The sequence below is a fragment of the Eucyclogobius newberryi genome, unplaced genomic scaffold, assembly GCF_026437365.1.
Source record: "Eucyclogobius newberryi isolate DKJ021-1_F unplaced genomic scaffold, fEucNew1.0.hap1 SCAF_13, whole genome shotgun sequence".
Classification (NCBI taxonomy): domain Eukaryota; kingdom Metazoa; phylum Chordata; class Actinopteri; order Gobiiformes; family Gobiidae; genus Eucyclogobius; species Eucyclogobius newberryi.
This window is the reverse complement of record NW_027315757.1, coordinates 33799109-33824061: the sequence shown is the minus strand read 5'-3', so window position 1 is coordinate 33824061 and position 24953 is coordinate 33799109. Positions and strand designations below refer to the sequence as shown.

Genomic DNA, 24953 nt, shown 5'->3' with positions numbered 1-24953 from the left:
TGCGGCAGAGCGGATTTTGTATATCAGGGTGACTGGTTTTAATGGGGGAGGATGTGAGTAACTTTTCTGAATGCTGCTCATCCTGTACCACCACAGTGCATAATGATAATGATAATGATAATTAAGCGCTTTGTTTTCTGGCACAGGACAGGCAGGGTCATGTGTTTTTAAGCCTAAAAAAAAACCATTAGGTCAAGAGGACCCATATTTTGGTTAACTGGAGCTCTTGTTTCATTGTCTTATTCTGTTCTATTCTGTTATGTGTTTCAAGCACGTTTAAAACCGGTTAACCTTTGGGGATATGAGTCTGGGCTTTTCCAATGATCCCCAATGCCATGGGAACAAGCCGGTCTAACAGGTACGACATTCTATGTGGTTATAAAGATAAAAAAGTAATTCCAGCATATTATAAGTATTGGCTGTAACTTATGTTACACTTGTTGCCATGTACATTACTTAATAATAATTAATTGTTATTAATTAATAACAAGATGGTAACTAAAATGTCTTACATATTCACCTATGGTAATCTCAATAAATCTAATGATGGTGTACAAAACGGCCCTTTTGTTAACTGTGGTGTTTTTGTGACACTTGCCCCTTGGAATAATTAGCTTTTGGTCACAATCTGGTGTGTTGACATTCAGATGATTCATGTTTGTCTATTGACAACAATAAATAAAGACAAAATCTAATCCCATAATCTTTGGGGACAACAATCCTTCTCACAGAGCTAAACTCTACTCACCTTCCAGACTGTAATCCTGAAGGAGAGGAACATAATGACATCGGGCCAGGTCAAACTGACTTCTGCATGATTTTATTTGATTATAATCACAATATTTATTTGAATATGATTTCATTGAAGTAATTTAAACAAGCCAATATGTAAGAAACTTGAGATGTGATAATGTCTTATAAAATCTTGTCTTCCTCATAGGTACAGCATTGTGTCAGACACTTTACCAGAGGAGGAGCGTCAGAAGATCTACAGTTTGAGGTTTCGAAACAGCCACGGTTCTGATAATTGCTGCCTGGAGTTGGGCTGTGACAAAGAGGGAGACAACCTCTGCAGGACTGAACCCAGTGGTCAGCGCATGAACGGCAGGATCCAGACCAGAAGCTCCACCCAGGGAAGGAACCGGTTCGTAAAGAAGAATGGACAATGTAATGTGGTCTTCACAAACATGGAGGAAATGGGCCAGCGTTACCTGGCAGACATCTTCACCACATGTGTGGACATAAATTGGAGGTATCTGCTTCTCCTGTTTACCACCACCTTTCTTGTCTCCTGGCTCTTCTTTGGACTGATCTTCTTTGGAGTGTCTCTGGCACATGGGGACTTTCAGGGTAATGTGTCAGGACATGGTATGATAAGTGGACCAAACCTGGGCCACACAGCCACGGACCAACCCCTGAGGATGCCCTGTATCCTCCATGTACAGGGCTTTGTGGGTGCACTCCTCTTCTCCATGGAAACTCAGACCACCATTGGTTACGGCTGGCGCTGTGTGACAGAGGAGTGTCCTGTGGCAGTGATTACTGTAGTGATCCAGTGCATTGTTGGCTGTATCGTTGAATCCTTTATGATTGGCACAATCATGGCCAAAATGGCGCGTCCAAAGAAGAGGAATCAGACTCTCGTGTTTTCTAAAAATGCTGTGATTTCCCTGCGGGATGGTAAGCTTTGTCTCATGTGGAGGGTGGGCAACCTGCGGAAGAGCCACATAGTGGAGGCCCATGTGAGAGCCCAGCTCGTTCGCTCGTATGTCACTGATGAAGGGGAGTTCATGCCACTAGAGCAGATGGACCTGAATGTGGGATACGACGAAGGCACAGACAGGCTCTTTCTGGTGTCTCCTCTGGTTATAGTGCATGAGATCGACAAAGATAGCCCTCTGTATGCACTAAGCAAAGCTGATCTGCAGACAGATGACTTTGAGATAGTAGTGATCTTGGAGGGCATGGTGGAGGCCACAGCAATGACCACACAGTTCCGTAGTTCCTATCTGGCTCGAGAGATCTTTTGGGGCCACAGGTTTGAGCCAGTTGTCTACAAGGACAGGGATCGTTATAAGGTAGATTATGCCTGTTTCCACAATACTTATGAGGTGCCATCCACACCTCACCTCAGCGCCAAAGAGTTGGAAGAAACATGCAGCCGCGTGTCCTCAGAATGCAGGACCGCTAACGATTTGATTCCAAAATCGTTGAGCTCCTTCTGCTATGAGAATGAGGCCCTTAACAGCACAGAAGAAGAGGACGACAAGTTGACTGTATGTCCAGCAGTCAGGAGGGACAGGCCTGAAGATAGAAGGACTTCCATTACTTCAGGCAGCCACAATGTCCTGTGTGTGTTGGACATGGACAACAACCAGATGGAGCTGGACATCCTTCAGACCGCCTTACCCCTGGATCCAGTCACCTACAAAAGTGAACAAGACATTTAACACATTTGCCTTACTCGCTATAGCCTCATAACTATAACCCTTTTCTTATGGCAATAAAGATACAACTACAGGACAGCACAAGTGATGTTTTTTCTTAGAGAAAAACAGAAACAGAAATATAAGAGTAGCAAGACTATGAATGACTGAAAGTATCATCAGATTGAGTTTGACTGATGTGATCCAGTTTGCTCATCTGAATTCAACATCAAACTGCATTAAGCACAATTTAATCAAGTCACCATTTAAGTTTATCTTATTTATTTTATTTTAAGCAGCACCACGTAAGATTTCCTGTTTGCGAGCAACACCTGCATGACTCTTTGGATGTAGAAACTTAAATCAAATCTTTGGAACTTTCACCATTCAAGACAAATATGAGACAAACTGGCTCAAAGCAAGAGAGCATGTTTTTCCAAGGTTTTTAGTACAACAAAAACCTATATTGAAATAAATGGCATTGTACCAGTCTATATGTTTGCGTAAAATCTTGCGGTGAGGCTTTAAAGGATTTAAAAAACAAAACAAAAATCTGGTCTGAAGATTTTATTTGACACAATTTATTATTAATTGTCACTTGATATATGTATTCTTGATTAACTTATTCTTTAATGTTGTTGCAACTGTTTTTGTCTATAAACATGATGTATTGTTTAAAATATTTTTAGGAGATAAAGTAATATTTTGGTTTGTGCAATATTTTTTCATTGTGATATGGAACAGAAGTCTCGCTGGCCAAATTAACTTGTATGATGAGATCGCTGTTACAGAGGAAGATTTTATTAGACTGTCAATGTTCATTTGTGCAACATACAAATGGTCTCTGCGGATAATTCTTCCTGCTTTGTACATTTACAGGCCTACTTTATTTCAGCTTCAAAAATAAATGAAATGGAGGAATTAATGTGTGTTCCTTGAAATCTTCAATGTAATGATTCTCATGGTTTCTCATCACTTGCAGTGCTCAATTCAATCCACTAGATGCCCCTAGAATCCATTGAACTAGATAAAAGACCACAGAACATGCACTGCATAGAGGGAAACAAATAAAATATGAATATGTACATTAACATGGACATTTTTTAATTGAATTGGTTAGTTTCAATATCCGTTTCACAAAACACCCATAATTTCTTATGAAATAAACCCATAGTTTGGCCAGAAGAAGCCGGATGACAAACTACACATACAGTAACAGCATGTTTTTATTCATTATGAGATTGCAATGTTACTCTAATAGTGGAGTGGATGTTATGTTACAGACATTCAATTAATTTAACACAATTACAACATAGGCTATAAAATGTATTTAATTTGAGGGTTTGCAGCCTGTGCGTTACTGCTTTTTATAAGGTATTACAATCACAACTGAACCTGCATTTAGAGGACACATACAAGTTCTTCTCATTCTCACTAGTGCTGAGAATAGAGTTAACTAATAACCATGGTACTATGCTGGTGGTCTGCCTGTGATAGAAAATAATGGGCAGAAGAAACGAAGCCTCGTTTGTAGAGATCATGTGATCTGAAGCAGTCGTTTCAAAATACATGCTCGAACACCTCTGCTTCAAAATATTGTCAAGCAGTGCATGGTTTGAGGCAACATCTTTAATTCTGTATGAACGGGCCATGTCTCACGCTCTGCTCAGACCCTCCAGAATCCCCTCACTGAGCTGCAGAGGCTGCAATAGCACTGATTCATAATTGGTGTCATAATTCGTGCAGACTTTAGATAGTGAGGGTTCAGATCAGAGAGAGGACGCAAACATTTAAACCAACTGTATTTAGTCGTAGGAACTGGCATCATAAATGAGAGACAGCAGCTCATTAGGCTTTCAAAAACATTCAAAAAGCAATTAAGAATGAATCAGCATTACAACTGTTGTCAGAGTACTGCTTGTGGTGGAATGGATAGCACTTATGCCATGCTGTGTGAAGCAGTATATGGAGTTCAGATCCAGCTATTGACAATTTACTGCATGTAATTCCCCAGTCTCATCCTCATTTCACGCTGTAAATTCTGTCAAATGAAGCCTACAGGCCAAAAAAATCCTTTAATCCTTGCCTTTTATCTAGGGACACTGGTTGGTCATGTTTATGAAATGTGAAAATACAAGTCTACAAATCCCCCCCTTAAAACATTAAAAAAGGTTGGTGGTAACCTTTAACTAAATTGATATGAGGAAGGTTTTTGTTTGTTTGGATTTGCAGAACAGAATTCAAGCCTATTTCTGTTTGTCAGGCTGTGCAGGTCTGAGCCTCTGGTGTTTAGAATAGCCTGATTGGCCTAAATCAGGGCTATTCATTTATATTTTATATGGTGCTAGACTGGACAATAGTGCACTAAGGACAAACTCTTACAATATTGTGTGACTCAATCCAAATCCGGCCCACTAAGCATTATGGTCCTGGGCCGGACCACACTGCCATGAAGCTTGGTAAAAGTTTAATCTCTGGCAAACCGTGAACAGCCGGATTGGGCCTTAGGGCCACCAATGAAATAGCCCTAGCCTAAATGATAAAAGGTTATTCTTTTGCTGTACATTGTTTTACCTGATGAAGTAGTAGAAGTCTTAATTTCAGCTGATTTTCACAAGGATCTCCAGGGCAATTAATTGCTGCACATATTTCAGAAGAATTCAATTAGAATTTCATCCTAATTCCCATTCCTATTAATATTAATTCAATAAATTATCTCATTACATTTCCATCACTCTGCACTGCTCTGCACTGCCACTGAGCAGCTAGCCTCCCCCTTTCTGTTTTTCAGAATTATCCTCTATTTGTCTGTTTTCCAGCCTGTTCCCATGCACAAAATCCCCTGCAACCAGCTCGGAGGGGGAAGAGACAGCAACATGCTGGCCCTTTTTTGTCTCCTGAGAGTTTTCAGTCTGAAAAACGAGCAAAACATTGATGAAGGTTCAAGCTCGATAACCTTAGGCCTGGAGGCTACCAGCTTTTCATTAGCAAGTCAGTGAGAGAGTGAATTAGTGCGATGGGTGGAATGGAACCGGAGAAGTCAGTCTGGGACACTATAGGATGATATGAGGGCTCCTTGCTGCCTACTATTGTCTATTGTCAGAGTTAGCAACAAGGGCTCAACAGTTAGCCTTTTGTAGGGCATTTAACTGCCAGTTAGTGTGTAAATTATTGGATATTTGTGCAAGTGATCGCTTCATCAGTTCTATCAGTGTCTAAGGATTAAAATCCTTTAGCCCCTGGCTCAAAACTCCTAATGAGCTACATAAAGTTATCTACAACGCACAAGCCTTTCAAATTCCCCTTTCTTAGTCTCCCAACTTCCTACCACATGTGTCACATAAAGTACGTTCGGGGCAGCAGTGGCCCAGCATTCACTCCAAAATGTGGGTGCTGGAACTGAACATCCAACAGCCCTTGGGCTCGACACCACCCATTTGTCTTCCGATGCCTTGACTATTTGTTTGTAAGATTGGAAACTATGCTTTTGTCGTCTCCATGGCAGCCGTTGCTACCAACCAACAAAAAATGAACTGCATCAGTTTATTGCAGACATTGATTATTTATAACATGAGACTAATTTGTTATTATGTTTTGTGCTACTGCAATTTCTTTAGTCCTCAAGTCCTGAAACTCACACGTGGAGGAAAGATTCTTTTTTCTAACATTTTTTAACTTCAGCCGATTTGTCATTTTTAACTGATCAGCCGTTATTTGCAAGAGTTACTACAAGTGTAGCTTATCTTGTCAGGAGGAAGGTTACTGTGGCCTACAAGATTGTCGGGCTGGGGTCACAACTCTTCAAAACGACAATCTCAACTTATCCATCACAACACATTCTATCAGGGGTGGCAACATAAATGGAGGGCACTGTACACGACCAGGACCATAGAGAGCGTGCGTGTCCCAGCTTTGGGCCCGGTGTTTGAACCCCCGCTCACATGGGCAGAGCGAGGGAGGCCGCGGGGTGTGAAGGCGATGAGAGACGGGTCTGCAGCCGTCTCCCTCTCCGCTTTCATCTCGCTCTCCCAGAACCAAACAACAAGCTCTTTCATTCAGGCATTTCTGCGGCCAGCCACCCCCAGACCCTCCAGGCCCCTGCCGTTCACGCTGCTTAATTCAATGTTCTGAGAAAAACCCATGATTGGAAAGTGACTTTTTTAACCCTCTTATGTCTCCATGAAGATGCAACAGCCTTTTTTGTTGTATTTGACTCCACGGCACCAAACAAGTGTTTACACACCTAGAAAAGCCACTTCCTTCCATTTTGCCACACATACAGTATCCACTGATTCACTGTCAGGGCTTCAATGGTCTCACACAGCAAAGAATCACTACTAAAAATAACGTAATCCAGGAAATACAGACAATTATTGATAAAATGAATAAGCTATATCAATATATAGTATTAAATAGCATTAGTATATGTGTTTCTCAACCGGCTCATTAAACAAAGAATAACTTTCTAAAACTTTACAATTGTTTTATCAAATTACATAAATATTGTAACATTCATTAGAGGAAGCGGTAATGATGTCCCAAACAGCAACCATATAGTCAGACAAAAATATCCTAACAAAGGTCCCTTTTGTTAGCGGAATTCTTGAACATAATTTTCGCGCAAATGACTCAATCTCCATGTCCCTCGCCTCCAATTCCACCTAATTATCGATTTTCAGGCATTTCCCAGTATCGCACAACACAGATAGAAAGTTTGGAAGATTCCAGATCATGTCATGAAGACATATTAGATGGAAAAGAGCCACAGATCGACTGCTAAAGAAAGTCTGGCTTTAAAAAGCTGAAAGCTGAAAGTTGCCAGTGAAACCAGCAAAGAGACATGTACAGTCTTACTTGAAAATATTAATAAGCTTTCCCATTTACAAGCCACATATGCCATTCATAATAATAATAATGATGATAATAATAATAATAATAATAATAATCATCATCATCATCATCATCATAGTAACATATTGCATGCTCAAAGCTTAGACTATCATTTGGAATAATGCAGTTGTTTAAAATTACATTATTACAGAGGCACCACCATTAGGAAGAACTAGTTATTACAGTACCTGGGAATAAAATAAATGAAAACAAAAATCTACTGAAACTACCGTTAAAATGCAGATTTACTTAAGCTAACGTTCCACTTAGAAATAGCCAGGCCAGTTAGGAACAGAAATAAAAAACAACCTTCAGTTTGCCAGCTACGCTGCCCTAGGAGCAACTATGCTATGTATGGAAGCTTGAGCACTCTCCTCTGCTTCTGACTACTTTTCACCAACAATTTAATATTTTAGTTCACCTGTGTCATTGATTTTCACATGTTTTTCTCCTTCTTCCACTGCCCTCGGAGAGTGGAACTGTTTCAGACATTGCCTCAACTGCCTGGAGGAACGGTCTCTAGTCTAAATGAATGGCTCTTCAACTGCCTGGATGAACTGTCTTGCCAAATGGAAGCGTGTCAGCCTGTCCTTCTGTGGGAAGAGGATTTCTCCTTCACTGTGGTTCTCCCCGAGGTTTCTACTTTCCCCCAAAGAGTTTTGTAGTTTTACTTGCTGAGAAGTATCGGGTCTAAAGACAGGGGATGCTGGGACATTAATTTTAGTAATCCACAAGTGTTTACACACCTAGAAAAGGCAACTCAAATTACTTAATGTGATTTTGACAGATTAAATTGACCTTGTGAATTGACCTTTTAGATATTTCACACCAAAGTAGAATGTACTCAATAGGGGTTTCTGGCTCTCGTCCCTGCCTTAGGTTACAACATCATCACATTCTAGAATCTGAAAACCACCAATTAATTCAATCATAATTAATTTCCTTAGAATGCTCCACAGTGTGGCATTCTGACCTGTGACTTTGCCTGGTGGCTTCACCTGCAGGTAGCATATCCTCCATTAAAACTGAAAAGTGATTCAACAATAGCCATAATAAGAACTTAATTAATTTAAATTAAATTGCAGCACGGTGAACTTTGTAAAGAATGTAGAGTCCAGCAATAGTTAACGGCAGTATCAAGAGTTCTGCAATAATAAATTGCAATCAGTAAATCAGCAATCAACAAAAATACATCAACCCAGCCTGCCCACAGTTCAGTGACCCTACCGCATGAGTGTGACCAGTAATGCAGCGGGAGGCAAGTCCAACAAGAGTTTGAGAGGGGAAATGTAAGTAGTTTGGTGGACAATGGGCATGTCATGGAGTAATCTTGTTGGAATAACCAAATTCAGTGATGGAAGAATCAGATCAGATCTTTCAACTAAGGTCAATTCAATATAATATATATATATTTGTGTTTGCTCAAAGCTCGGGCTTGAATTCAAAACCTTTCCGCACATTGTCACCATAAACTTGCAAAGGATAACCCCTCAAACCATATTGAAATAACTTTCTACTTTTCAGTTAAAACATTTGAGTGAAGTAGAAGGTACAGATAGTTAGTAAAAATTTTCAAAAGTTAAGTACATATACCTAAAAAACTTTTCTTAAATAAGTACTGTACTTTACTTTGTTCCACCATTGTCTATATTTCTTTGGCCAATTTAGTGGAGATCCTTTTATTTAGAGTACAAAAATGGGTCTCTTAAATCTGCCAAGAAATAAACCAATGCAACAAGATGAAAACCACTGATGTTTGTCTAAAAAGCCACAGCATTTTAAATAATAATAATACATTTTATTTATAATGCACTTTATTTTCGAATGAAACCTCAAAGTGCTAAATGGAACCTCCTTAAAGGGAAATTCCTCCTTTTCTCAAGTGGGTGGAGTAGTCAAAGTTTGTCCTCAAGTGATTAAAGTTCTTTCAAAACAAAAGAATATTAGTCAAGAAAAAAAAAATAACATCTAATTCATAATTTTAAGTGTAGGTAATTTGAAGGACATGACATTACATCAGAAACAAAAAATCAATTTTCAAAGGATATACAAAAATGTATCATGTAAGAAACACAAATGTTGAAAATATTTAATATTGTCAATTATACACGTAATTACAGTGAGAAGAGTTTGGGCTAACCAAAACATCTACTCAAGTAAGAGTAGTACTGTTACACTGTAAAATATCAGGCCTACTCCAGTGGTAGAAATACAACGTCATAAAATTACACAAGTACAATTTCAGGAAAAATAAATGTAACTGAAAAGTATTGAGTAGGCTACTACCCACCTCTGTTCCTTTTATACTTGACCATTTTCTGTATCTGCCCCGCAACAAGCAGAACCGACATCATCAGGTGAGGCCGTTTAACCGGAGGCGTGGTGGAGACAGACACGCCGGCCTGCCCCATGAAAGGCCTCTCAAGCCCGACAAAGATGCGTTGCTCTCCTCAGCCTCGAGACGCTGACTCTCCCTCTATCTTAACGTAGACTGCTTGTCTTTTTTTCCATTTGGGCAAAACAGCTTTCTGTCCTCTTGTTGGGGGCTCCTTTTGGATCACATGATAGTAATTCACCTATGATCAAACAAAGGCCACAAAGAAAGAAAAGAAATTAGGCCGTGTGCACCGATACGCCTCATGGTGGTCATTTATTACAGTGGACATTGTGCTCTATCCGGGCCAGTGTGTCACATGGCAGAATAACAAGAGGACATTGTTGTAGGAAGAGCCACGCTGCAGGTTTGGGAGCGCGGCTCAGAGCGGCGCACACAATGGCACAAGTCACAACAGAGGAACCATCGAAGGACGTGACAGGACAACTGCATGTTTTGCTATTCTGTTTTGCTATAAAAGGCTTGTAAATGAAGGACAAATAATAAACATACGCAAAAAACAAATGACAACTATAATTTACAACCAGGGCCGTACAGAGGATTTAAAAAAATACAATTGTCCAAATTGATTTGGCTAAAAAAGCCTTTTTAAATGAAACTGTCTTAACCCCCCATTGGGCCATTAATTGAGAGACCCCTTGAATATTATGCTGAATAGATGTGTCTTGAGTGGTGGCAGGGTCAATTCTTGAAGGCAGGGGGGTCTGGGGGTCTACTTCCAGAAAAACTTGAAAGAAAATTATACAATTTCATTAACGGTGTGGAGTGATGGAGGTGCACAGGTATAGGACCTCCCTCTATAATCAGAGCCAAGTGGGATAAGGTAAGAGAACCTTCATTTGTCCACAATGGGGAAATTTAAGTGTTGTAATGCACTGTTCAAGAATAGCAGGAGAATAGAACAATGCAACCAAAAACAGAGTTTGTAGAGCAAAAAAAGTACAGTAGTCAGGTGCAAAGTTAAAGTTAAAGTTTACACGTGTAGACTTGTGTGGAAGCTAATTCAGCTAGGCTAAGACAGAAGAGTCTATATTCTATTTTGGTTTTATATTTATTATATTATATTTTAAGTTCTACAAATAACACAGTAAATAAGTTACAATCAGTAGATAATATAGATAAGATAATATAATATAAATACAGTTCTTAAGAGTAATTTACAGTTATAAGAAAGTGATTAAAAACAGTGGTTAAAAGCAATTTGAAAGGTTTTTCTTGTGTAAACTGTAAAATTGTTCAAGTTCTTAAGGCAATGTAATGTAATAGTTTTTTGGAGCTTATCTTCCAATTATTTGTTAGTACTAGTAGTACTAGAAGTAGTTAAAATGTAAAGAGAAGTACAGTCAGTAAGTGCAGCTCAGAGCATACAGCAAGCGATCGCCTGTTTTGAGTTTTTGTCATATTGTGCAGACCCTGCAATAGAAATGTAATATGTTGCACCAGTGAATGAGTGAATGAGATGTGTAACGCACACGGAGAGTGGATGACACATGTACAGGGATGTAGTTGTTAGCTGTATTCATTGCATAGCCTGGAATGAAAGACCTGAGTCAATTCTCTCCATATTCCTTCACTGGATGTTCTCTAGAGAGCAGTGGAGTGGCATCTGCGGAAGTCCACCACCATCTCCTTGGTCTCCCGTTGTGTGTGTCTGAAGTCTGAAGTGTAGAGTGTGAAGAGGAAGGGTGCCAGGACGGTTCCCTCAGGTACTCCCACACTGAAGGTCCGGAGATCAAACACACCGTCCCGAGCTCGCACAAACGGGCTGGTTAGTGTGGTAGTCCAGGATTCACTCTGCCAGGTCAAAGTCCCCACTAGCCGTCTCCAGCTTGTCCTCAAGAGCAGTGGCCGGACTAATCAAAGAACAGAATTCTCACAGCACTGCCAGGCTTCTCAAGGTGAGACAGAGAGCGGTGCAGCAGAAAGCCGACGCCGCCCTCCACTCCATTGTCAAACCGATACACAAAGTGCAGCAAATTGACAGCTGCATGGTGCGTCCTTCAGTCCCCACACACACAAACATTCACACACAGACGCACTCCTCTACTCGCACGGAGCCGAGAAATGCTTGCGGGCCGCAGACATATATATAAAAAGTCAAGGTACACAAACAAACACCATGATATAATTGATTAGTAAAAACTGTACTGTTAGTAAAAAATACCGAGGTCCGGGCCTCATGGACCTCAATGTTGCGTATGGCCAAGCTTACAACAAAAGGTGGCTTCTGTCAATATGTTGAGTGGGCCTATAGCTTAAGACATACGTTTTAGGTTCTTCATGGGTCCACTGCATGCTGACTGTGGGCGGTGGCAACAAAAAGCCTCAAAACAAAAGATTCCTCATCTGTAACATCCCCAAGATCCCGTCTGTTCCCAGAAATGTATTACTGTGGTCAAAAGAGACCAGCACTGAGCTGTTTGTTTCAGGTAGTAAGCAGCTGGCTAATGCTAGTTTACTTATTATTGCGTGGCTACGCTAATAAACGTTAGTCTACTTGCAGACGGTTTTAAGAAAACTGTCTGGGTGTTATATTTTAGGATCAGACAGACACACAAAGTACGTGAAAGCTTTGAGGGCATGTGCGGTGCAGAGGGCTGTGGATGATGAAGCTTTCATCTAAATGTCTTCGGAAGTTTGTTGTGGCAAGTTGTCGCTGGTTATAAGGGTTCTTCTGTAAGAATAAACCCTTTTCATTTTCAATTTTATGCGCTGTATTTCATGAGTATCTAACAGCGGAGAGCATGCGGTGACATCTTCAAAATGGCGGACAACAAATAAGTCTCGTGACTGAAACCCATAAATAATAATGATTTTTCTGCATTTATAGGCCAAAAAAATAAGCTTTTTTTTATTTGTAGGCAATGTGTTGGCCTCTTTTTTCTTGATTCTTTTTTTACAAGAGTGAACAATAGTTAAGTGATTGTGACAGATGTTTCTAGCCTACATTTCATCCCAAAACTACTTCAAATGCAGATGGGATTTGGACCAGCCCATGTGCTCTGTGGCTGCTGTACACAGGCCACTGCTCCTTTAAGAATTGTACTTGTGCGTTTTTTTCCTCTGGCTCCCACACAAGGGGCTCTTTAAGCCCGAGTAATGACACAGAGCACACATTCATACAGCAACGCAAGGGAGGGAGTGTCACTGGAAACGAGCTCTGAGGATTTTCGACCTGGAGACCTGCTATTGCTACAGCTGAAGTAAGATACTAAGCTGTTAACTCTAACATTTGGCTACTGGTCCAACATTTTGATTTAGGCTACACACTTTTCTAAATGTTTTCAATATTCTAAAAAAATAAATAAAAAAAATCTGCCAATTATTTTGTAATGATAACGACATCTTGATTGAAGCTGTTGTTAGCAAAACTCAAAATTTCGGATTACTTCTCTCTTTTTAAAATGTATTGGAATGCATTCAGAAGCTATAAGCTATGTCAATTATTGGGAATAAGTGTGACACATTACGTAGCCTGAAATAGTTTAATAAATTTCATTATTGCTGTGGATGTAATATTGGTGCATAAAGCGTGTCCTGCAGAAACAAGTCTCACAGGCAATTATAGGCACATTTTCAAAACCTGATGGACTCTTGACTTGTTAATAGATTCGTTCATAACCTACACACAATCCAAGCCATCTTTATTCAGACCTCACTTCTAAAAAAAATATGGAACACACAGCGATGTCCAAATCTGTCTGAATTGTTTTTAAATCCAGTGACTGTCAGAAAACGTGTGCGTAACGCGTTCCTCAAACTACAGGCCGGCTTTCCTTTATGCACAATATTTTTGATAGCCATCTGCAAAAAGCATTGTTGGAATAATTTAATACACTATGTTTGCAGTTTATTAAAGAAGATCATGTGCTTTGTATTTGAAAAGATAACCAGAACGCATCTAAACATGGCCAAACAAGAGCTCGTTTAGCTGAGCTAAGGCCAGGCTACTTTCATTTGCTCGAGTTTGTCTTTCCACATCCACTTTGTGTTCATCCTATAGCCGTGAAAAATAATCATTGGCTTTGTGCGCAATTTCACCCCGGGAAACTAAAATGACAGTAAAACCCAGCTGCAACACGTAGATTACACGGCGAAGGCCCATGCCGCGTCCAAACCCGTTGAGATCCTATTTGATTCAATAAAATACGTAGACTAATCCTGTCCTTTACTGGTGATTCTGACCCTGTCTGTTCCAGGTCCTCTTGTGGATTTAGTTGGGGTGCGGGACTGTGCAGGACGCGCTGCTGAAGGACGTAACCTACACGCTCGGTGGGTTTGACGTTGGTTGTGGTGCTTAAACTATAGGTAAACTGGGGTCCAAGGTGCGCACTGAGCCGCCTATGATACCAACCAACCGGATGGAAAGAACTTTAATGTGGAACCCTCACAGAGTTCTGCAGCGGAGGCTAAGAGTAGAGACTGATTGGCAGTTTATATTATAATCTGCAGAGGCAGGTCAAAGATCCACAGCGGGCTTTTTTCTCCTCCAGCAAAGCCCACTGTAAACTCACTGTCTTCTTACACGCGGAAAGCAGCGAGCGCAGCCCCTGGAAGCCTGTGCACGGCGGGACCATGTCCAGAGAGGAGCAGAGCCTGTCGGACGTGGAGCTTAGTCCCGGGTCAGACGACAGTCACTCGCTGTCTCCAGGCCGGGGCGGGGACTCTCCCCTCGCTGGACAACAGCAGCATGGACACGAGCAGGACACGGGGGCATCCTCCACCAAATCTGATGATGAAGACGAGCGCTTTCCTGCTGGCATCCGCGAGGCCGTGAGCCAAGTGCTCAACTGTTATGACTGGACACTTGTGCCGATGCCCGTGCGCGTGAACACCGGTGGTAAAAACAAGCCACACGTGAAGAGGCCCATGAACGCATTCATGGTGTGGGCCCAGGCCGCGAGGAGGAAACTAGCGGACCAGCACCCGCATCTGCACAACGCCGAGCTCAGCAAAACGTTGGGCAAACTCTGGAGGTGAGAGGCCGACTGCTCTTTACTGGCGTTACATCTATTTATGTGCTTTACAGAATGAGCCTATGCTAATTTAAACTGTTAACCTTGAGTGCAACAGACCTGAGAATATAGGCCCTATGGAGTTGTATAATATAGTATATATAGTCATTATTCCATACTCTTCATCAGTTGTAGTCTATTTCACAAACATTTTATTTCTGCAATAAGGCTCCTCAACGAAAATGACAAGCGCCCCTTCATTGAGGAAGCAGAGAGACTGAGGAAGCAACACAAGAAAGACTACCCGGACTACAAGTATCAGCCAAGACGGCGCAAGAACAGCAAGATGGGCTCAGGCTCAAGTACTGAAGCTGATGGCCATTCGGAGGGTGAGCTTGGGCAGTCCCACTACACGGGCCTTGACCTGGAGGAGGCTGAAAGTGGGGGGGCTGGGTCCCCTTTGGCAGGTGGGCAGCACCCTCATGCTGCAGGTGGCTGCAGGCCTCTCCCACTCCAGTTTACATTAATGTTTATTAACTATATAAGTGAAATATATTAGATGCTGATCTGTTTTTATTGAATTGACAGGTCAGAGTCACAGCCCCCCGACTCCACCCACAACTCCCAAGACAGAGCTTCAGTCTGGAAAAGACAGTAAAAGAGAGGGGCCTGGGATCTGCCGTGGGGCCTTGGCAGTAGAGAGCGGCCCTGGAGGAAAACCTCACATTGACTTTGGAAATGTGGACATTGGAGAGATGAGCCATGAGGTCATAGCCAACATGGAGCCCTTTGATGTCAATGAATTTGATCAGTATCTGCCCCCAAATGGGCACCCAGGGGTTACACAGAGTGCAGGGTCCTCCACCTCCCCGGCCTCATCCTACACCTATGGAATCCCCACTGCTCTGGCCGCTGCCAGTGGACACTCCGCTTGGCTGTCCAAACAGCAGCCCCACCATGGCTCTTCCCTTGGGGCTGAAGCAACCAAAGCCCAGATTAAGAGCGAGTCAGGCACCAACACAGCTCACTTCTCTGAGGCTGCATCTCCAGGGGCCCATATTACCTACACTCCCCTGAGCCTGCCTCATTACAGCTCAGCCTTCCCCTCTCTAGCCTCCAGAGCTCAATTCGCAGAGTATGCTGAGCACCAGGGATCAGGCTCTTACTATGCCCACTCAAGCCAAACGTCAGGGCTGTACTCGGCCTTCTCCTACATGGGCCCCTCACAGAGGCCTCTGTACACTGCAATCACTGAGCCGACCAGCGTGCAAACATCGCACAGCCCCACACACTGGGAACAGCCTGTCTACACCACTCTGACGCGGCCATGACAGACAACCAAGACAGTGCAGGACACTAGTGCAGGGTCCGCCTCCAGATCCACGCCACAACCCAGGAGCAGCTCCTGCAGCAGCGGAGGAGAAGGCGCTATGGGGTGGGAGGAGTGGACCAGCACTAGGAGAGTGGGCCAGGGTGGCAGACAGGGACCAGCCTTGTTTTGGGCTCCCTCAAATGGGCTTTCGCAGAGTGCAGGGCCCAGAGGAGAAGCTTTCGCAGCACAAGTGTGCACAAATGTGCCACTGTGGTGGGGGTCCAGAGGGTCCAGAGGGTCCAGGTTTGGTTCACAGCACTAAAAGCATGAGCTCTAAGCAGCCTGATGTTAGGGCTGTGAGGAGGCCAGGGTGGAGCATGTCAAAGCTCAACTGTGTGGATCAAATATGCAGAGATAAAAGTTGTATGCATTATATTCCGTAATGGTTTATGATCTCAGGCAGCTTTGGACCAAAAACAATTGTCCATTTATACACATATTATACCTTGTCTTTAGTGCAATGTTTATGCCTCATTTGTTTCATGCACATTTGGCAATTTAATGCTAAAATACATTGATACAATTTTGAACTATGCATAAAAGTGTCAACACTGTTCATTTGGTTTCATGAAACATCAGTGAAAGTTTCGCCCAACTTTAAGTATGACAAATGACAAAGTGTTTTGAACACATATGCAGGTTTGTGAACTGACAATGAAATAACATCTTATGGCATATGATGCACAATATAGATTTTACTTATTTGCACTACTTTCAGTTATATGCTTTTTCCTTCACTGTTGCACACATTCATTTGATGCATGCTGCACTGCCACCAACACACGTCTTTAAGCTCCATTAAAAAAAGCTGAATATCACAATTCATTTGAATCTAACATTTTATTTACATTTCTTTGTGTCAGCTTGTCTATGTTTTTTTTAATTGTTTATTGGCATTTTAGCCTTTTTCTTTCCTGTATAACAGCCAAGCAAAGTATGTGAAAGTGTGCAAAGTCATGTGATGATGACATGTTTCACTTGAAATAAATCTGACTTTTGCAAAACAAGTCTGCAACTTTCCTCCAGTGGAACAATTATGAAAACATGTGGACATATAGTCACTGAAGTAATTTGTCTGTACAATAATATATGCTCCCGCAGGAATTGCCTTATCAAATTGGTGGTCAGAAATGCACACGGCCAGTGTCTAAATAGCAATGGCTACTCAATGTAATGGGTAAAGTATAATGTGATTCAGGTTGGCTACAAAACACAATGCAAATAACCTGTAAGTACCAGTAAGTACCAGTACCATATAAGAATTGGGAGTGCAATAAAACGTGACATAGTGACTTGCTAACTCACCAATAAAAAAACCACAAATACGAAAATGTGATTTAAGCAGGACAAATTGTTCTGAACTAGACTTCACTAGGTAAATGGGCACACAAAGTGCTTTTTACAGCACCTTTCCCCACACAAACTCATACACCAGTGCACACTAGAGGCAAGGTGGTTTAAATATCTTGCCCAAGAACACAAAAGCAGCATTCAGGGATTGAACTGCCAATCTTGGACCAGAGGATTAACACGTTATTCCACTTTAGCAACTGCAGCCGCAACTAATCTAAATCCAAATTTATTTGGAAGCACAATTTATGAACAAGCAGTTCCCAAAGTGCTGCACAACAAAAGCAACAAGGGATATATGCAACATTTTATTCTTAAAACAATAATACTAGTAACAGCTAAATAAAATGAATAAGAACATAAAAAGTAATGAAAACAAAACCAATGAAATAGATGAAAAACACATAGGACCACACAACTCACGCCAGAGAACAAAAGGTGAGACTCAAAACACTGTGAGGGACTTTTGGACATGGGGTGCGTGTGTGTAATGCACTTTCGTTTGCAAGAAGAGAATCACAAGAAGATGTATCTCACTTTGAGAACTATTTTCCTATACACACAGGATATTTTGCAAGTTGTGTACTACATAGTGTATATGCTTTGGGGCTAAGCCTGACTCCTAATTCCCGTGCTGTAATCAGCAGCGTGATATTTTGGCAGGACAAAGAAGCCCATTGACATGAAGTAGCATTGGGGGAGGGAGGGGCTTGAACTGTAACTGGCTGCAAATCTAAAAATAAATAAACAAACAAACAAATATATATATATATATTTATACCATATATAATGATATATATACGATATATATGATATGTATATCGTTTTTGAAATGCATTTAATTAAAAAAATCAAACTGTGTTTTTAATCACGTTATTATTGAAAAACTTCATTGTTCTCTGTGCATAAAGGAGACACTATTTGAATAATTTCCGTACAATCTGCAAAACTATCCTGTCTAGGATAACTCTTGGAGAAGCTAATAAGTAATTCGTGCATTTGTAACCAAATATTCAATTTAGCACAAGCTACTTAAACTTATATAAATGGATATAGTCAGTTTTAAGCAGAAAGTGACACAAGTGGAATTAATAAAAATATATTGGCAAAATGTCTTAATTTTGTGATTACTTCACAAAATATTTTTAGATGTAATTCATGACCCAAGAGCAGCCTAACTGAGACTGCTGAGAGTCACATGGTCTTCCCCGTGCAGCGTCAGCCAGCGGCTGTCTCCTCTCCTACAGTCGAAGGACTCATGAAAGTGCTTCTGCACTAATTACTTCTCATTTGTTAAAACACACTAAACTGTTTGTAACAAACCATACCACCTATTCTGTGTGTCAAACACATGCTGCTAATGAACATTGTGCCAGTCTTTGGCCAGCTAGTTGCATAGTTATTTGCGGAAATAACAAATACATCCATCCAACTTCTTCCACTTATCCGGGGCTTCTTACCGGTGGGACATGCCCGAAACACCTCCCCAGGGAGGTGCCCAGTAGGAATCCGGAACAGATGCCTGAGCCACCTCAGCTGGCTCCTCTAGATGTGTGACTGAGCTCCTAACCCTATCTCTAAGGGAGCGCCCAGCTACCTGGCGGAGGAAACTCATTTATACCGTTTGTATCCACGATCGTGTCCTTTTAGTCGTTAGCTTCGTCTTTCGACTCAACTCCAGTCCGATGCAGCGACTGCATCACTGCAGCCGCTGCACCGATCAGCCTGTCGATCTCACGCTCCTTCCTTCCCTCACTCGTGAACAAGACTCCGAGATACTTGAACTTCTCAACTTGGGGCAAGGACTCCCCACCCGGAGAGGGCAAGCCACCTTTCTCCGGTTGAGAACCATGGCCACGAATTTAGAGGTCATGATTCTCATCCCAGCCGCTTCACACTCGGCTGCAAACCGTCCCAGTGCAGCTGCAGGTCCGGGTTTGATAGAGCCATCAGGACAACATTGTCTGCAAACAGCAGAGCTGAGATCCTGGTCCCCAAACTGGACACCCTTTGAACCCTGATTAGGTACTCAGGGTGGATCTCATCCACCCCCGGAGCCCTGCCTTCGAAGAGTTTGCCAACAACCTCTGTGATTTCAGCTTGGATGTGTCCTCAAAATATTCTTTCCATCGTTCGACGACATCCCCAGTCGAGGTCAGCAGGTCTCCACCCGCACCATAAACGGTGTTGGTGAAGCCCTGCTTCCACCTCCTGAAGTCACCAGACGGTTTGTCAGAATTTCTTCGGGGCTGACCGATAGTCCTCCTCCATGGCCTCCTCAAACTCCCCCCAGGCCTGGGATTTCGCCTCTGCGACAGCACAAATTTCGGGGACAAGCCAAAGAGGCCTGAAAGGCCTCCTTCTTCAGCCTGATAGATAAGATAAGATAAGATAATCATTTATTGTCCCACATGGGAAAATTTCATTGGTGCAACGCAGGAAGATACAGAGGTAGATACAGAGGAAAAGAACAGAACAGATCACTTATAGGAAGTCTGAAAAACACTTTCAGTAGAAGATCTCCTATAAATAAAAACTCCCATAGACAAATAAATAAATAAATACATAAATACCATTGCGTGTGATCACGACAGTAATTGCATGATAGGCCTCGTTCTTTAGCCTGACGGCATCCGGTGTCCACCACTGGGTTCAACCCAATTTTCTCTAAACAATATCTCAACTAATTGGATGTGATGTGCATGCATGTAGGAGGGGAAGTGAGAAAGAACATCAAGACTCATATCTATAAACAGCAACCTAAACAAAAGCAAGATGGTTAAATGTGAAGAGTATTGCCAAAGAAAGAAGGGATGTTGAAATAAGTTTTTTGTCTTTATGTTGTAATTTGAAGGTGAATGTATTACTGTCTAGCTTTTGGGAGCATTGATTATTTATGAGAAATTAAATGCAAACATTAAAACTTTGTTTTTCATAGAAACGTTGATTTATTTTTTGTACATAAAAAGGACATACAGGAAATAATGTTATACTGCCCCTTTCTGGCTCTTAGTGATTTCACAGGTGTAAAACAGTTGCAGCCCTGGAATGATCTGTAAACACAAAACTTCTTCTAAATGGCATTCCACCTCCTAAGCTTTTTTTAATTACTTTTTTTTAAATTCAAACCAAAATTGTGTTTTAAAATGATCTTCAATTTAATAGTATTGACGGCTTGGATCTAGTTTGTGATTTTCAAACTCGATAAGTTTAGTGACGCAGATTTGAAAGGTTCTAGTCACAACCACATGCGTCGTAAACAATATTTTTTTCACACAATATAAGCATAAAACACGTTTTTGCGTCACATCATTTTGGAAACTTTAATTCTATAAAATTCCATATTAACAAGATGTCTTAATAGACTTCATTAGAGAACAGAATGTAGTTAAAAGGTAAATAAAATGTACAAATATCCATTTTCTTTTGTGTATGTGTATATAACGAGCAGCCAGAAGACAATAGTACCATGAACTTGGCACAATTGGTAACACTAAGCAAAAGGAGCATTTGGAAAAAATACAGTTTTGACATCTCAGTCTGTTATGATAAGTTCATCACATCCCCAGTCTTCATAACTGCCATCAGGAAGATACCTGCGGATGATGATGGGAATCTTCCTACCCCTGTTGGAACAGAACAACAGTTGTGAGAATTGAGTATTTTAAAATCATTTGTTTAATTCGGTTTTGTTAGTTTATTCAAATGTCTAGGCTTCCACAGTGTTTCTGGCACTTCCCAAGATCTACTCACTTCAGTTCTTTCATGGCAATTTGCAGGGGATCCGTTTCTCCCTCCAGCTCCACCATAACTGGGGCACACATCCTGTTAGTCAGTAAAAAACAAATTAATGAAAGCAATTTACAGGTACAAGGCTAGAGGCAGATTTGAACTACTAAGCTTGGTTTAATTTGTTTTTAGTGGCAGGGCACCTTGACCCCAAAGTTATATTTTTAGCCAATGCTTGACAAAAGAGCCACAAAAGCGATAAAGGCCTCTTTAGTATCCAAATTAGGACCAACTACCACTGTATTTCCAACAGAAAGTCGCAGATAACTTAAAAAAGTGGGATAGTCTCCACTTTGGCACTGTTTATTATTATTCATTGTTGTATGTTGCACCTTAAACGCTGAACAAGTTCCTGGTGTGTGAATTTTGTTCACTGACAATGGCAATAAACATTTTTTGATTCTAATTGAATTCAATGAGCATTTGCACAAAAAAATAAATGGTGCCAAATTAGCTACAGATGCTAAAGTCATCAATCTGAATCCTCACGATGGTTCTAGGCTTGACTATCAAATATATGCTTCACACACAACTAACAAGAGTGCCCACGTTAGGGAGGAAAATAAATAGTCTTGCCATATGACACAATCAAAAGGCTTCAGGAGTGTGGAATATGGACTTGTGCAAAGGCCAGGTGAATCATCTTTAGCTTTGTGGTGATTCCTGGTGTTTTATTTGCTTTTGGACTAAGTTGTGGCATTAATTCAGGAGCATTTGATGAGTATAGTGAAGTTGCTCATTACTTTCTACTGTAGCACCTTCAGAAACATGGAGCATTGTTCAGGATGTGACTAGGGACGCGAGAGACCGAACATTGAAGCGGCAGCTGTAAGATCACTGACTTTATTTGAAGCGTTTTAAGCCGCCGCGTGCGTCGCCGCTTGTGCCGCTCCGTGAGTTAGTTTAAGACGCTTGTTAAAGGTTGTGCTTTGGTTTGGGTGTAAATATTGTAACTTCTCGCTCAGGTCAGTAATGCTGGTTTAGTGCTCACAAGTTGTCACTTTGTCTTGAACAGAGTTGGTTACTGTTGGCCGTAACCATGGCGATGGAACAGGAACATCAAAAACCACCTCGTCTCCTGAGCCGCTCTTAGCTCCGCCCCAGAGACCGCACGCACGCGCACTAGAGACTAGGGTCGCTACAATATGAATGAAATAACTGTATTATGTTGTGATGTAGCATTTATTTAGGTGGGTTAATGTGCAATATACATATTTATACATCTAAGTAAATACTAAGTCAAAGTAATATTGTTTAATTGCTGGATTCATTAATTGGAGCTTATATTTTGTAATAGTATTTGTATTCTACAGTTGTTAAATATGGTCTTGTGTTTAATGCTGTTAATATGATGTATTGTGTGTAGTGTAAAATATTTTCATATTCTATTTTTGATACTGCCAAGTTGATTGATTTATAGTGGTTCTAGTTGACTGTTATGCTAGTTTTTGAAGGTTTTTACCCGACTTTGATGCCAATGGATCTGCAAAATTAAAGAGTGGAAATGTATCTAAAGGCATTAAACTTCAGGTGTGGGGAACAGCCCAGTCAAATCAGTAATACACTTGACAAACATAGTATCAGCTGAAACAGCTGCCCCAATACCAATACTCAACTTGCTCTTGTTCGGGAGTTCTTCCTCTAGTAAAAGAGTAAAACACATGAATGTGAACGTGTCGTAGCTTGTGATTTGTAAGTTGTAACTTCTGTTAATAAACAGTGAATAAACCAGATAAATTGAGTTTATTTCAGTCTGCAGTTAAGCCTTGTGTTTGATAGTCGTCCTTGTTCATGTGTCTTCAACTTAATTGAGCCAAGTAGCTTGTGTTACGCTGTTGTAACATTATGCAAAAATGGCATGAGTTCAGCCGGACTCATTAGGTCCGGACCTGAACCTAAACCTCTGGATTCGAATCCGGACTTGAACCTGAACGTGGGTTTAGGTATGCATCCCTAGATGTGACGTAGGATTTGTTTTCTCCTGATGCTACCACGAAAATAGGTTTAAATGAACACGAGAATTTCCAGCATTGTAACGTTGTTGTTGCACTTACGCAATCTGTAATGCTCTGGTCCCAAGCACTCTGGCCCTCTCATACTTGGTCATGTATGGAGTAGTGATTCTCTTCTGGTTGGCCTGCTGGCCTTCTCCAGCTGGAAGGATTTGGACATTCTCCTGGTCCTCCTGTTTCCAGAGATACAACTTAATATAGCTCAGAAAAGTATGTCTTTAATAGAAATGTTCATGATGACAGTAATAATATGATGAATAATGCAGTAAGTAAGTAATTAAATCAATAAAGTGAATTGAGCAGCAGAATGATGGTCAGCTTGAGTTAAGCGTGTAACTTAAACGTTTTCTAAAGCTATGCAGAAGATCTCGTTGTAAATAGTGAGAGGTACAGGGACCGGGATAATAATACAGGGTGTGAAATGTCAATCTTACATCTTCCGCATTCTCCAGGTCGTCCAAGCCCTCATCCTCCTCCGCGTCATCGAAATCTCCGTCATCAAAACTGCAGAATTACAACATTTATTACCATTACAACACAGCAAAGCAAAGGTACCAGAGCTAGACTTGTTGAAACACAATTCACTGAAACTACAGTGCCGTCGACCTCAGTCCACGTTTGTGTTTTTGTCTAAATACGAGCTTGTATCATGCAGCTTGTACACTCACTTATCTTCGTTGTCGGACATATTTGCCTCGTTCGTAAAAAATCACTCGCAAAAACAACAAATTAAGACTATAAATTGTGAAAAGGTTTTGTCAATAAAGCCACGTGACGCAGAAATCCCAGTTCCGCTGTTTGTATCTTGGGTTTTCGGTTGTTTAGATCAGCGTTGCTGCCCCCTTGTGGCATGGATGTATTATGTTACGCCTTGTGGCGGCTTCTTCTCCTGCTTTCTTCGTTTTGTTTTATGGCGAATGGCACTCAACAAATATCATTTCCGCCATCTACTGTTTGTCTACATGTCTTACTTGTCATTGTTTCAGCAGAATGTGCAAATTCCTCAGTATCTGGTGCAATTCTTTCCCTGTGACGAACAAAAAAAAGCATCACTTCTATTCTTTCCGACCTTCCCTGAAGTCCACAAGCACAATTTATGACAATAACAATGAAGGCCAAATCATTATTGTTTTAAATCCAAAGGCACAATGCCTTTCGGCCCTATCTGAATTCGAAGTGTTTTTCTTTATTCATTTTTTATTTTATTTTATGCAAATTATTAACTGTTATGGTTTATAGTAGAGTACAATATATTTAAATGTTAATTTATTTGAATATTTTAATGTATACCAAACTAACGTAAGGTAATGTGATTTTAACCTTGTTACAACTGTGGTTCCTCATTGTGCGCTCACTGTGTTTTCATTTATTTATGCGTGTTTGAGATGGCCTGTATTAAGATAAGATAAGATATTCCTTTATTGTCCACACGAGGGGAAATTTCGTTGTTACATCGCAGTAGATACAGGGGAAAGGACAGATTATAGGAAGTTTCAAAAAAACGCTCTTAATAGAAGAACTCTTATAAACAAAACAAAAAACTCTTATTAACAAAACTCCTCTCATATCTTAATAGGGAATCGAGGGAGAATAAAATAAAATAAGATAAATAAAATAAAAAAGATAAAGATAAAAAATAATAAAATAAAATAAAACAAAATAAAAAAGTAAAAAATAGCTAGCATAAGACTAAATAATACTAATAATAAGTTATTAAACAAAATAAAACACTCTTATTTACATCAGTTGTATTGTCCTGCAATC

General features: G+C 40.9%; 3 protein-coding genes across 4 annotated transcripts; 2 read left to right on the top strand and 1 right to left on the bottom strand.

The window, feature by feature from the left end:
* Window positions 1-204: 204 nt before the first annotated feature.
* kcnj4 (potassium inwardly rectifying channel subfamily J member 4) lies at window positions 205-2542 on the top strand. Its single transcript, XM_072443689.1, has 2 exons — window positions 205-358; window positions 941-2542. The coding sequence occupies exons 1-2, from the start codon at window positions 321-323 to the stop codon at window positions 2448-2450; spliced, it is 1548 nt and encodes a 515-aa protein (XP_072299790.1). The 5' UTR covers window positions 205-320; the 3' UTR covers window positions 2451-2542.
* An 11367-nt stretch (window positions 2543-13909) lies between these two features.
* On the top strand, window positions 13910-16860 carry sox10 (SRY-box transcription factor 10). Of its 2 annotated transcripts, none has more exons than XM_072443686.1 (3): window positions 13910-14687; window positions 14895-15133; window positions 15255-16860. In XM_072443686.1, exons 1-3 carry the CDS (start codon window positions 14287-14289, stop codon window positions 15995-15997), a joined length of 1383 nt encoding a protein of 460 aa, XP_072299787.1. In that variant the 5' UTR covers window positions 13910-14286; the 3' UTR covers window positions 15998-16860. The 2 variants fall into 2 exon arrangements, with proteins under 2 accessions (XP_072299787.1, XP_072299788.1); XM_072443687.1 differs by having other exon boundaries at window positions 13912-14687; window positions 14895-15055; window positions 15255-16859.
* A 3839-nt stretch (window positions 16861-20699) lies between these two features.
* Window positions 20700-23992, bottom strand: polr2f (RNA polymerase II, I and III subunit F). The gene is made up of 5 exons (XM_072443688.1): window positions 23858-23992; window positions 23624-23693; window positions 23232-23362; window positions 21142-21213; window positions 20700-21014 (listed from the first exon to the last, which is right to left on the bottom strand). Exons 1-5 carry the CDS (start codon window positions 23875-23877, stop codon window positions 20924-20926), a joined length of 384 nt encoding a protein of 127 aa, XP_072299789.1. The 5' UTR covers window positions 23878-23992; the 3' UTR covers window positions 20700-20923.
* Window positions 23993-24953: the final 961 nt, after the last annotated feature.